At 43.9% G+C, this 13717-nt stretch overlaps 1 protein-coding gene across 5 annotated transcripts in view; it reads right to left on the bottom strand.

Moving 5' to 3' along the window:
* The window catches only part of LOC309708975 (uncharacterized protein), a 48705-nt gene that overhangs the window by 3957 nt on the left and 31031 nt on the right, over positions 1 to 13717 (bottom strand). For 4 of the 5 annotated variants that reach the window (XM_082537376.1, XM_082537380.1, XM_082537378.1 and 1 more), the window contains 8 exons: positions 11491 to 11572; positions 9276 to 9343; positions 7040 to 7147; positions 6418 to 6519; positions 6152 to 6290; positions 3092 to 3894; positions 2374 to 3016; positions 272 to 893 (listed from right to left, as the gene is read on the bottom strand). In XM_082537376.1, coding sequence (XP_082393502.1) covers positions 272 to 893; positions 2374 to 3016; positions 3092 to 3894; positions 6152 to 6290; positions 6418 to 6519; positions 7040 to 7147; positions 9276 to 9343; positions 11491 to 11572 — 2567 coding nt within the window. The remainder of the gene's footprint in view (positions 1 to 271; positions 894 to 2373; positions 3017 to 3091; positions 3895 to 6151; positions 6291 to 6417; positions 6520 to 7039; positions 7148 to 9275; positions 9344 to 11490; positions 11573 to 13717) is intronic. The other variant, XM_082537377.1, reaches the window with a different exon arrangement.

Below are 13717 nucleotides of genomic sequence, written 5' to 3'. Positions count from 1 at the left end.
TTTGTACTGTCTATACTCAAACCAGGAGTGTGTGTATATTTCTCACAATCTTGAGCTTGATGTCAACACGAGCCTCGGGAGTCCTTTCTGTACAGCACTAGCACTTCCATTACACTGAAGCCTGTAATAAGCTGTCTCAATTTGCAGCTCTACACCGCGTCAAGTTATTTATGATCTAATCCCTTTGTCATTAGGTTTGGTGCCAACATGCAGTCCCGATGAATATAAATCTCCTTTCAGTGGGAAAATGAGATTTGCTTCTAGTACTCACTCATTTTGTGTGTCCTCCTCTTTGATCTGATGCTCCACAGCCTCCAGAGCTGCAGCCAAAGAGGCGCTGGTCTCCTCCAGCCGATGCTGAACCTCTCCCTCCTGCTCTCCTTCCCCTGCTCGACTCTCCACACTGTCGCTCTTTGAGGACTTCCTCTCCAGCTCCTTCAAAGCCCCGTCCTCGGCTCTGCTTCTCTCCTCTTCCTGCTCTTTGTGCCTCCTGTGCTCTCGCTCTCTCCTCCTTTCCTCTTCATCTCGCCTCCTATCCTCTTCCTCCTCCACTTCCCGCAAGCCCAACAGGTCGATGGAGAGACCGGTGATCGAGGAGCGTGGAGGTTTGACGGGGTGCGGTGAGGGAGTGGACGGACTCTGGGCTGGAGAAGGGGAAGTGAGAGGGAGCCCGGGTGAGAGGCAGGGAGCGGAGGGGGTGTCGGGGGCTGGAAGAGGGGCGGCAGAGAGCGGAGAGGAGGGTTTGGGGGCCGGGGTGGGGCTGGCTGCAGCCGGGCTGGTAGCGGCGGGGCTCGGGCTCATGGTTGCTGAAGCTACTATTGCTTTGCCAGGTTTAGGTGCTGTCGGAGGCCCACGCGGCTTCGGGGACACGGGGGGAGGGACACGCTTCGACTCTGCTCAGAGAGAATCACAAAGAACGACGTCATTTTTCTCACATAGATGATATCTATTTCTCTGAAGAATCAAAACAAAGAGACTGCTGTTATCGATTATTGATTTTTTAAAAATGTTTTAGTCTTTGAGCACCTTTGTTTCCTGGCATAGTTTACTTGCCTGGTTTTGAATTTACAGAGCAACAGAAACATTTCAGTTTTTAATACTGAATGACTTAATGAGGTTTTGACCCGTGTGTGACCAAAAAGCGTCAGCTAATCGAGTGGCAGCAAATCATGTCCTGAAATGCTCAGCACGACCTGCTCAACTTCAAACTGAGCAGAAAAGAGAAAGAAAGAAGATTTAAGTGGCTTTTGATGTGGGATGTTTGTTTGTTGGTGCTTGTCGGGCAGGTCTGATGACTTCAGAAGCTGCTGGGATTTTCCCCACACAACCATCTCTATGGTTTAAGGGAAAATATCTAGCCAGCTGCAGTTCTCAAGGTGAAAAAGCTTTGTTGATGTCACAGGTGGGAGGAGAATGGCCAGAGTGCTCTGAGTTGACAGGAAGTCAACAGTAACTCAAATAACCACTGGAGTGTAAAAGAGCACTTCTGAACACAGCGAGGGATAACAACTGTAAACGCTTATGGAGCCACCGCATGTGATGAATTCTAACTCTTTTACTAATCACTGATTTCATGCAGAGTACAAGGCTACACATAAAGCAGGATGTCTTTGGATTAAATGACATTAATTTAAAAACAATGTTTGTCATGAATATGAACAGATGTTAATGATATTTAAATTAAGGTAACACGGAAAATAATATAATAGGACCTTTTATATTTGCTGTACTCAACTATGCAATGTGTGTTATAAGCCAAGTTAATTAATATTAACTATATTTTATTAAACATGTGGGTAGTGAGCTGTATGTGTCTGAGTTTAGAAGAGAAGAAAAATGGTCCCATCCGTTTTTTTGGTTCTTCCTGTGAAATGGGAGTTTTTCTTCCCTACTCTCGCCAAATGTTTGCTCATAGGGGGTCGACTGATTGTTGGGATTTTTCTGTTGGATTGTAGAGTCTTTAACATATAATACAAAGCTCCTTGAGGCGACTGTTTTTGTGATTTGACCTTGACTTTCATTGTTAGTGCCCAAGGTCAAAAGGTTTCACGAAACCATATCCAGTATTATATAATATGAAAGGCCATTGAGGGAGCGATACAATGCACTTTTTGTTTGTTCAATACGAAACCGTACGTCATCAACATAAGATGACGCCATAACAGGCTGATGTCAGCATGTTGTAATAAAACATCATAAAACATCAAAGGTTTTATGGGGGGAGTTGCGTGTTCTTCTTTTCTGTCTCTGTTTCCACTTTCTCCACCAAATAAAGGCAGAAATTAATAAATATTTAAACGCCCTAAGTATAGGATTTTGATTTTCTGACACAGAAGTTAAATTCAGTGACCATGTGTTGTGTGTGTGTCTCACCGGGGCTCTGGGCCAGCTCAGCAGTGTCAGGCCCGGGTATGGGGACCCTACGAGTCGGAGTCGGGGGGTCAGCTTGCGGCTTCTTCAGGGTGACAGTGGATGGTTTGGGTGAAACTGGTGGCTTCAGAGACTTCCTAGCTTCCATCCACTCACAGCTCTCCTTGTTGGTCTCCGTCCTCTCGGAGATCTCAGACACCGGCCTCCGCCTCAGGATCACGCCGCCGTTCTGCTGCGGCTCGCTTTCAATTTTACGGCAGCTATCTATTTGACTGATAGGAGAATCTGATTGGTTATTGCTTTGAATGAGATGCTCCGTGTGCTCAGTCGTGCGTGGCCTCCTGCGTATGGTGTCAGAGCCAGTAGTCGTGGTAACAACCGTGGTAGACACAGATGCAGGAGCTTCAGAGTCCGCGGCCACAGGACGCGGCTTCCTCCGGAGCGTCGCTGTGCCGTCTGTGATCTCTGATGCTGAGGTGAGCACGGTGGAGCGGGGCCGAGGCTCGGGGCGTCGCGGGACCGGTTGCTGAGGTAATTGGTCAGACTGATCTCCAGGGAGGCCTTCGGGTCCACTGATGGTCCTGCGGCGATTTAAAACATCATCTTCTTCAGATCCGAGACCTCCTGCGCCTGCCTGGCGACTCACCTGTAGATCACATCACTGTTAGACATGTAGCCCAAAAAACTCATACATTTGACTCTCACAGTCACTGTCACCCACCTGCAGGTAGTTCGTGCTGCTTCCCAGATTCTTCGGCAGCGTTTTGGTTCCACTCACGATGGATGTTTCCAGCATGGCCGCGAGGCTGCGAACACTCCCAGAAGCTCCGTCTGACCTCTCCAAGCCTGCTGACTCCTGAGCCCTTAAAGCAGCTCCCAGGCTGCCGCAGTCACTAGCTCGCCGCTCTCGATAGGTTGGCAGCCCGAGCAGTCCCTCCACCTGCCCCTCGCCCTCCCCGTCACCCCCGGTAATGGAAGAACAGGACCGTTTAGGAGGTGTTGGGGGCCGACCTTTCCTACGCGGGCGAAGGGTAACAGATGATTGGCTGCGGTTAACAGTGACATCATTAGCGGCAGCGGTATGTGAAGAGCTGCTGCGGCACACGGTGGCATATCTAGAGTCTGATTCCGAGCCAATTAGACTGTGAGTTCTCCGTCGCTCTTCCTCCACGTTGGGCAGCCTCAGCAGAGGTACTGCCGAGTCTGCTGTCGACTGCTGGGTGGATGGCCGCGGCCGAGCCCTGGGGGAAGCCTGCTGGGTCCGAGTGTGCGGGGGCGTTTGCGGTGGGGTTTGAGTCGGTGTGTGGGGAGGGGTCTGTGTGTGTGCGAGACCTGGGCGAGGTTTGGCCCGAGGGCTGGGCACCCCGTCCCTCTGCTTCCTCGCCTCTTTCCGCAGCTCTGATGTAGTGCTGCCGCCTGGGCTGGATGGAGGTGTAGAGGGGCTCTGAGGAGGCTCGGAGCCACTTTCTCCTCTCTGAAGCTCCTTCAGCCGCTTCACTCCCAACATTATCTTCTTCTGATGACCTGAGGGGGGGCAGGAGTGCGGTGCAAAACAGAGGATTGTGAGAAGAGAATAAGCTATATTTACACTGCAAAGCTAGGAGAGAGTGGCATTTCTGCATAAAAGCCACCATGAAATACAAATTTACATTTTCTTGAAAACTGCAAATCTTTAATGGCAACCTCATTCTGCGCTAGTCATGCAGATTAAAACTAACCCAAAGGTTTTGGAACAATTCCAAAAAGTTGAATAATAATTACATCTCTGTATAGGTTTGTTTTGTTTTTTAACAGTATTATCCAAGTAGGATCTGATATCCTCGTGTTGTTCCCACATCATCATCATCATCATGGACATTATGAACAATGCTGGGCATCCTCTGCACACGGCCATAAACAATCAGAAGAGTCTGTTCAGTGACAGGTTGCTTCTCCCCAAGACAAGAACTAACAGACTTAAAAACTCCTTTGTCCCACACGCCATCAGACTGTTTAACTCCTCTCTGGAGGGGAGAGGGAGGGGAAACAGGAGGACAAAGGAGGGGGGAACAACTAAGCTGTAGTGCCTCTTCACCTCACTGTACAATACCTTGTGCAATACTTTTTGTAAATAGTCAACAGTGCAATAGACTCAATACTTGAAATGTGCAATTCACTTGTATTTTTTATTTTTTATTCCTATTTATTCTATTTATCCCCTTTGTATATTTTATTTATATTTGTCGCTGTATTTATATATGTGTGTGTGTGTGTGTGTATATATATATATATATATAACAATTCTGTAACTGTAACTTCGGTCGTTGCTGTGCTTTTTTTGGAAGTCGAATTTCCCAGAGGAACCCACCCGAGGGATTAATAAAGTTCTATCTTATCTTATCTTAAATGTTGTTCCAGGTTCAACATTGCAAGTGACCAATGACATTGTTGTGATGTCATACTTTTGCGCCTTAAAAAAAATCTACTTAACTTGCAAGAAACCGCCTCTGTCCGCCAATCCAGCAATTTGAATTCGCTGCATTTCAGGATACTGTTCTTTAATACATGGTAAGCATTATACATATTGTCCTTGCAGCATTGGAATTTCATAAATGAATTAATCGCTTGGCTTGCAAAAGTTATTGTGTTATTGGTGGGACCGTTGCTAAGCAGCACTCCCACTCTATGTTATGTCCAAATTCTTCCAGTAGCATAATTCTGGTTCATATCCTGCCCTGCACCGTTTGAAACGTCTAAACATTAAAATGACTGGCTCATGTGCACGCTGGCAGCCACACGCAAACATGGCGTTAGTGCGGAAGCTCTTCACGGTTTTTGACAAACTAAACCACAAAAACACTTGTAACATCCAACTTGCTCAGACATTTAAATCAACCTCACACAGAGCTCAGAGCCAGCCACAAGCCAGCAGCCTCGGTATGAGCAAAGGATCACTGCAGTTAAGAGGCAAATTACAGAGAAGAGGTTGAAGTCCTGTTATCTTGTTTTGTCATATGTAAAAGTCTCGAGCCACCCCTCAAACTTTTGTTTAATAATTTATTTTATTATTAAAATAATATTTTACATTGTAGAAAAGTTGGTTTTTTTGCTTGTATATGCTGAAAGCTATAGATTACAGCAAGAAAACTGGCAAAAATCTGTTCAATAGACTTCCATTATAATTTGATAAAGGATTTTTGGAGACAAGCAGAAGCAACCTGTGTTTTTATCTTTCTTCACTGACCACATTTTTCACACTAAAAACACAAATTTTGTGGAGCTACTTCTTGGGACTGTCACATTTTTTAAAGGAGGTAGATACGATTTACAGATTGGCAGCGAGAGCAGTGCCGAAACGATTTTTACATTTGTTTTGACAGCTGGTTACAATGAGTCACACAGAGCGTCTTCACCAGGTGCAAACAATAGACACTTAACAGGCTGAAGATGATGGGGCGCATAATCGTCTGTTATCGCTTTATTGGTTCATTTGAATCTCAACGTTCCCTCTGTGATGCGTTTATACCTTTGTTCACATTAAATTCTTGTATCTCTCACACACAAATGGTTACACGTGATTATAGAGAACAGCTTGAAATGCGCTTCGACACATTTTAGCCAATTTAAAGCAATTGATCCATCTGTCTGTTCATATCTACGCAATTTCTAAACAACAAACACAGAACAAAGACACTAAGAGCGGCTAACAGGAACCCGGCTTCCTAATGAAGGGTCGCACTTTTCTATAGAACTTGTGTTATAATATATTGCCTATAATCTTAATAATGACGTTTTATCTTACCGAGCTTAGTGATGCCAATCTCTCGCAGATCTTCAAGGCTGATGTCCGAGACAAAGTCAATGTTCTCATAACCATTCTGCACGAGTACCTGGTAGTACTGACTAAGGCCCAGGTGAGACAGCCAGTCTGCCAGATTAGCCTTGATTAAACACAAAGACAGACAGACACAGGCACAGTTATGATGCTGCGTGAGCTGGATGCGTCTGTGCTCTTGTGTTCGTCCGACCTCCTTATTCTAGATTGTATGCAGCAGCTAACATCCTTACAGGCTTGTGGTCGGGCAGCCAGTCTGTGGAGGGCAGCTTGCTGATCTCTGATATTAACTTCTTTCGATGTCCGGGCTTCATGACCCCAATTGCCGTCAGATCCTTCAACGCAAAGCACACTCAGTCACATCATGAACTCACCACCTCTACTGGAGGTGTTTTTATTTTCATTTCTATTCAAATGTGAGCAGTTTTTACAGGCAACTCGGACATTTGCACACGTGATATGCCTTCGGGAATATTTTGGCTTTGGATAATCTCTGATGAGTGTCGCCTGTCCTTTGGGGACGTTTACATCATAGCACTGTGTTTGCTTCAGCGCACACATACACACACACAATCACATTAAAAACCACATTCAAGGACAAACACAGAGTAGTGTTTACAGCACAGACTGGAACACGCGGCCATGTGTGAACACAGGTATGTAAATGAAGCAGACGGAGCATGAGAAGTGACTGGTTGAGGCTCAGGACTCACACCGGGGGGTCAGGTGACAGAGACAGGAGGGTCATGATGACATCATCCAGGTCAGTGGGGAGCTGATTTTTGATAGCTGTGCTGGGCGGAGCCTTGACAGACAAGGGGCGGGACGTGAGGGGGTCAGGGGTCATGACCTTACCTCAGGGGTCATGCGGCTAATGGTGTCTAGATCATATCCCGCGGTGAGGAAGTGGGTGGTGTAGAACTGCAGCTGAAACTCACCCAGCCACGCCACTACTGCCTGCTTCTAGAACAGAGAACACAGAGCGCTACTGCCTGCTTCTAGAAGAGTCCACAGGCCTCTTCTAGAGCCCGCTCTACAACACAGGAGAGAGGACTGTTCTAGAAGACAGCACAGAAACATCTAAGGAAATTCCCAAACGGAGCCCTAGCCAGCAAGGAAACTGAACCTACTCTGGAACACATGAAGGGGAGCCGTTCTAACTAAAAAGGGAATAAAACACAAGAAGAATAATCCCTCCAATTATTCAAACTCTGCCTGAAATGACTTCAAGACTGTCAGGAATAATAATAATAATAATAGTTTTTCCAAATAATGTTTCACTCCCACACAGTGCTCTTGGTTATCCTCTAGGGTTTGTACAAAGAGTAAGACACATTCTGGATAACAGATTACAAAGTAAGTGCAAATATAAGATGCCTGCTTGCTCCTAGTGTTAATTAGCCTCTTACGTTTTGAGATCTCTGCCACTGAGCTACATCCCACCATCATCTCAATTCATACTTTTCAGTCACATGACTGTTGCAGAGCACTACAGGGCAAAACACTGTCCCCGGGCAGGTCAATTAACAAATAGAAATACATAAAAGCATATCTTCAGTAAGCAAATTATACTCATACAAATATGTGGTTCCCTTTAGGGGTCGCCACACTGAATCATCTCACCCTGTCCTTAGCATTCTGTGTCACCCTAACCCTCCTCATGTCCTTCTTCACCTCATCCATGAACTTACTCTGTGTTCCTTCTCCTTTCCTCCTGCCTGGCAGCTCCATCTTCGACATCCTTTGTCCAACATACCCACTATCTCAGCCTTGTCTCTCTATCTTTGGCTCCAAGATGATCAACCTGAGCTGGCCCCCTCCATTCTGGTCAAAAACCTTGAAGTCTGGCACCTGTCTTTTTGTTATCCACATTATACGTCACAGCGGGTCTCACTACTTCCCTGTAAGCCTTCAATTTTACTCACCCTTCTAGCCTTTTGCCAAAAGCATCTTTATGAGATTTCCTTCATTTTTTTCATCTTCAGTGACCATCGTTAAACCAGACCTGCATCTAGTATGAAAATTTAATGTTTAACCTTGCAAATATTTCACATAGCCCTCCCTGTTGATCTGGACTTAGGTACCAGTACCTGGTTTGTGGGTGGATTAAATGAGGGCTCATCCGGGAGTTGAACCCGGGACCTCTCGCACCCGAAGCGAGAATCATACCCCTAGACCAATGAGCCAGTTATAATAATGGGCCCTCAGTTTCAGAATAACTATATACAACATTACTGGTTTCAAGGCAAAAATATGTTTATATAACATAAATCTTTTCATAACCTATTTCCATTTTCCAGTGTGCCAGATTGGAGTCTTTGCCTGCTGATTCTAGCCCTCGGGCATTTAAAAAAAACTCACAAACACAACAAAACAGATCGACTGGCCCTAAAAAGAAAGCCCCACAAGGATTACTACGTGCTCTGCTGCTGGTTAATTAGAGCTGGGCAAACTGTTCACAACATGAATATATCTTCATTCCCCTTCCTTGTATTTAGCGATGACGGAAGTCTTCGTGCTAGAGATCTCAAAACTCTAAGCACCTGATGTTGTGACACTACACCCTTCCAGGGGATTTGGGGTTAAATAAACCTTTAGGGGTCTAACAAAATAATCTTCTTTAAATCACTGGTAAATATGTGTTATATTTTCAGCGGTGTACATGTTATAGAGCGCTGCGTGAGGTCAGTCAGTGAGGAAACGCTAGGACGCAGCACGCAGATCAGCCCTGAGCTCCACAGAACACGCAGCACTGCCAGCAGCATGTGGGTGTCTCAGTGCGGTGTGAGGGCAGGGGAGGGAGGGAAAAGGGAGAGGGAAAGGGGGGAGGGACAGAAGGCAAGACAGCAACTGACTCCTCGATGTGTCTGTCACTCTGCCTGTCTCCATGGTGACACACTCGCATGCCCAGCCTCAGCGTGCCATCTTTTCAGGTGCAACACAACCACCGTGTTTCCCACTGAAACCCCACCATTGCAGACGTTCTTTCTGCTACTTGAGAAGAACCAGAAGCAAACGGAAAAATGGAAGCACCAGAATGAATCAATCCACCGGAAAAAAAAAGAAAAAAAAAAAAGAAGATACAACTCACTTTCCCATCATCCTCTTCGGCCTTCCGTTCAAACGAGCGCTGCTCGTGAACCGTGCTGCTGGAAGAGCCTTAAGGTTTAAGTGATAAAGAAAGGCAAAGAGAAAGGACAAAGAATAAATCACATTACTCTCAACAATTTTCATTTCTCTGTTAATTACACCTTAAAGCTAGCTGTTTACAAAACACCCGCCTATTTATTATTTCTATTGAGTTGTTTAAGAAATTAACGGCTTCATGTGAAATCGTGGTCCTTTGAAATCTACCATCACTAAACAGCTGTTCTAGGAAATTAACTGTACTTCAAAGAAACCGAAAAAAGATCAGAAACAGTAACTTATCTCATAATTGTTTGCTTTTCAAAACGCTGCAAAGCCAAGAAATGATATTATGTGGTGATCTAAAGGATTCTTATGTGGGAGAAGCGCAGGAGAAAGGAAACCATGCCAGATTCCCACTGCCTATGGAGCCCTTCTTAACAGCTTTCATACTTGGCTGGCTCGGCAGCGCTGTTTTAGCACTACACTTCCCACATAACACTTAAACCAGTAGAATGACAGCGGATTAAACATGCTAATTTATGGGCTTCTTTTAAAGTGAGATTAGTAAAACAGCTACAGCTACAAAGTGCCCAAAATTTAAGTGGGAGTCTTGAGACACTGTGAAAGCGTCTACACCATGAACTGTACGTGCACATTAATACAGAACATTTGCTTCAATGCTACGCTAGTCTTTGTAGCCCCAAGTGAACACTCACCTGCTGTAATGCAGACCTGCAAACAGCTTGTAACAAATAAGGTTTGTAAGCTGGTTCAAATCCAAAACAACCATTAAAGTTTTGACTGTAAAATTAACGCGTCTGAAGTTAAAACTTCCCAAATATATCAACCCTGTAACGCCTGTAAGTCCATCTTCTTTCATACAAGACCGCTACATCATCAGTGTTATTTGAATGCATTGAATCCGACACATGCAGTGCTACTGTGAGGAATGAAGTCCACAAAAATACTGATGTAGCAGAAGTGAAAAGCATACCAATCGAATTTCATATGTGCAAAAAATCCCCCAAATTTCACCTTTCTGGCAACTATTTCATGCTTCATGGAGTTAGCAGAACTAATTTTTTATTCATGTTGATTCTTTTATGTAAAAATATGAGGCTCCAATAAAAAGATAGACGTTTCTGATTAAAAAACGCCCAAGGCCAAGTGAATTTATTTCCTTCTTTAAAATCTGTATTACTCACTTTGTAAGAGATGGTCTGATGAGATCTCTAATCTGCATGACAACATCAACATCTGTCTATGGTTCAGTTTTTAGTGCTGTATCGCAGCTAGTTTTTATCAGAGAGATGATATCAGGGATCACTGGGTAGCCAAAACTACTTACTCAAACACAAGATCAATATTATTGATCGATACTGGCCATTTACTGGCATTAACCAGCAGTAATCACGGCTGAGAAACTAAAATGAAAAAAGAAGCGATAAGCGAAAGGTATAGTTTGTCCACCAGAGGGCGCTCTGCAGCTGATCCAAGCGGAGCGAGAATGTGTAAACAAATAAACATAACAAATGTCAGGGACGTCTGTTTGTGATTGTGTGTCTAAAAGAAAAGAAGACAGATTAGACAGTTAGATATGTAAATTAATAGTTTTAAGCTGGTAGTTTAACGTAATCTGTTGAATTTCTTTGAGCAGTTTTTTTATTCTGCTTATTGCAAGCAAACCTCTGCGGCTACAGCTAGAGCTCTGACTCAGGAGAACAAGAAAGAATCCATGACATCCCAAGAAGCCATGTCCCCGGCTGCTTACAGCAGCTTTTTAGAAATGAAGAATAACTTGAAATACTCTTCTAAAAGGACCGAGACTGGAAATGCTGCTTGTGTCTGATATGAACAGACATGTGGTCTTTAGAGGGCCAGGCTGAAGAATAAAAAGTGATTCACATAAGCAATCAAAACAAGCTCCGAGGCGCTTGTTGTACTTGTGAACACTGCCTTGATCATTTTTAATTGTCATCACTTACAGACAAAAGCAGTTTTTTTTTCCAAATTAACTGATCGCACGCGTTTCCTTTCAAGCAGGCAGAGACAAACTTTGTCATCTGTGCTTAAATCACTGCAGCAGCACACTTAAATTAAAGCTGACACGAATGAACACTTCAAATACAGACGGCGATATCGCGCTACGCTGTGTTTGTATGAGTGTGTGTGCTTACTTGCTGACTGCTCCACAGACTGCGACTGCTCCAAGAGATGCTCCTTGGCTTTTACCGACTGAGACAGCACAGTGGCCAGGAGCTGAAACACAAAAACACACACAGATATGCTCATATGTACACACACACGCTCACATTGAGAAACATTTACTCAAGCATAATCGTTCAAATCCCAGAGGTGGTCGGTGACTCAGCTCAGTACTCAGCACTCTGCCTCCTGTATGTCCTACAATTTTCTGGTACAGCAGAAATACCAGCAAGACATTTCTTAAATGCAAGACACTAAAAAAACAGGAAATACACATTTTATACCAACTGTTAAAATATCATTTAGTATGTGCTGAACAGCAGGATGTACAGAAAGGAAAAGCACAACAGATGTTTATGCTAAGAATTAGTTTCCTAGATCTTGTCCACATGCGGTTGATGTAATTTAATACAGTGGGCGACACATTTAAGTGCAGCTTTAAGGGAAACTAGCTTGAAATCAGACTCAAAATCATGGCCGGTTACCTTTAACTGTGCAGTTAAAAAGTAGTGGTGCAGTGCTGCTTGCTAAAGCTGCTACTATAGTGGCAGGCTGACACACAAGTAGCACTCTATAACTGAGCATCCTGATAAGCTGTAGTTGGTGTCACGTTCTCTGATGTGTTCATCAGTATGAATGTGGGTGTTAGATAGAAAGCACTTTCTTAAAAAAATCTTGTACTAATGAGTGAATGAGGCAAGAACCAGTGCATTTAGCATTTACAATCAAATATTAGACTGACGCTATGTTAATAGTTCATCTGTGCCTGCAGCTTCGTCTCCATCTGCCTGTCCCTCACATCATGCTCCCTGGATTTGTCCCTTTCTCTCTCTCCCCTTCACTTACTCTCCAGTGTGGTAAAATAACACATGAATTAATAATGAGCTGTCAAAGGGTGAATGTCATACAGTCCCGTAGAAAAACAAGAACACCCAATGACTCAGTGGCTTGCACAACCACATTTAGCAGCATTAATTTGAAGTAATCGCTTTCCGTGGGACTTTATCGCTCCCTCGTTTCATTGTGGAGGAATTATGTCCCACTCTTCTTATAGCGTTGCTTCATTTCTTTGAGGTTTGTGAGCATTTATTTATGCAAAGCTCTCTTAAGGTCCCACCTCAGCATTTCAATGAGGCTGAAGTCTAGACTTTGACTGGACCACTGCACCTTGTGTTTTTTCTTTTTAAGGTATCCTGTGTGCCTGGGATCACTGTCCCGTTGAATGACCCACTATCAGCCCAGCATTAGCTGTCAGACAGATGGTCTTGATTCTAGAAGACTTTGGTATAAAGAGGAGTTCGTGATTACTTAGTGGCTATTAGGTTCCCAGAACCTGTGGCTGCAAGCGAAGCCCAAATCATTCCCTGTCCACCACCGTGCTGCCAGTTGGTACGAGGTGTTTGTGCTGATTTGCTGTGTTTGGTCACTTTTAGTCTCATCTGTCCAAAATGCATTGTTCCAAAAGTCTTGTGCTTTGTTCAGATGATGAACTTTGCAATCCTAACCTGTGCTGCCATGTTCTTCTTAGAGAGAACAGGCAACCCCGTCCAAACAATTCATACTCGTTAAGTCCTTGCTGTACTTATACGCTATCACATTTAAAAAACTTGACTTGAGGTCAAAGTCACTGAGATCAAACATGTCTAAGATTTTTAGTAGATACTCCTATGGTATCAATTTGAAGCTCCTACGTTGCTTCGTTCTCGAGTTATCGCATTCACAAACCTCCGTGTCCACGTCGAAGAAAATCTACTCTGGAAAATAACTGAAACTAAAATCGAATAAAAAAACAAAAAGTCATAATGAAATAGAAATAAAAACTAACTGAAAACACAAAACTATAATAACTCTGGTTCACAAAGACCAAAAATTGTGTTTTCAATTGTTTTGGTCATCACAGGTGTTTCATCAGCAAAATGAAAGGAAGTTTTTGCCGCCTTTGATCTTAACACGCTTATCAGCCACCTTTTAAGGTGGAATATTTTCTTGAATATTAGTTCAGTTTGTATTGTGACTCAGTCAGCGGACCTTAAATATAGCAGTTAATTGTATTTGTTATGCCATATGCATTAGTGATGACTGGATGTTCGGATGCTTAAGAAGATCTATTTAATAGAATCACATTATGCAAACTACAAATATTCTACTTCCTCACTTGCAGAAAACAAACAAACTGTGGAGGTGTTTCAGCGGTACACC

Source organism: Aulonocara stuartgranti (genome assembly GCF_965226115.1).
Source record: "Aulonocara stuartgranti genome assembly, chromosome: 6".
In the NCBI taxonomy this organism is placed as follows: Eukaryota; Metazoa; Chordata; class Actinopteri; order Cichliformes; family Cichlidae; genus Aulonocara; species Aulonocara stuartgranti.
Note: the sequence above shows the minus strand (reverse complement) of the source record. Positions and strands in the feature narration are given on the sequence as shown.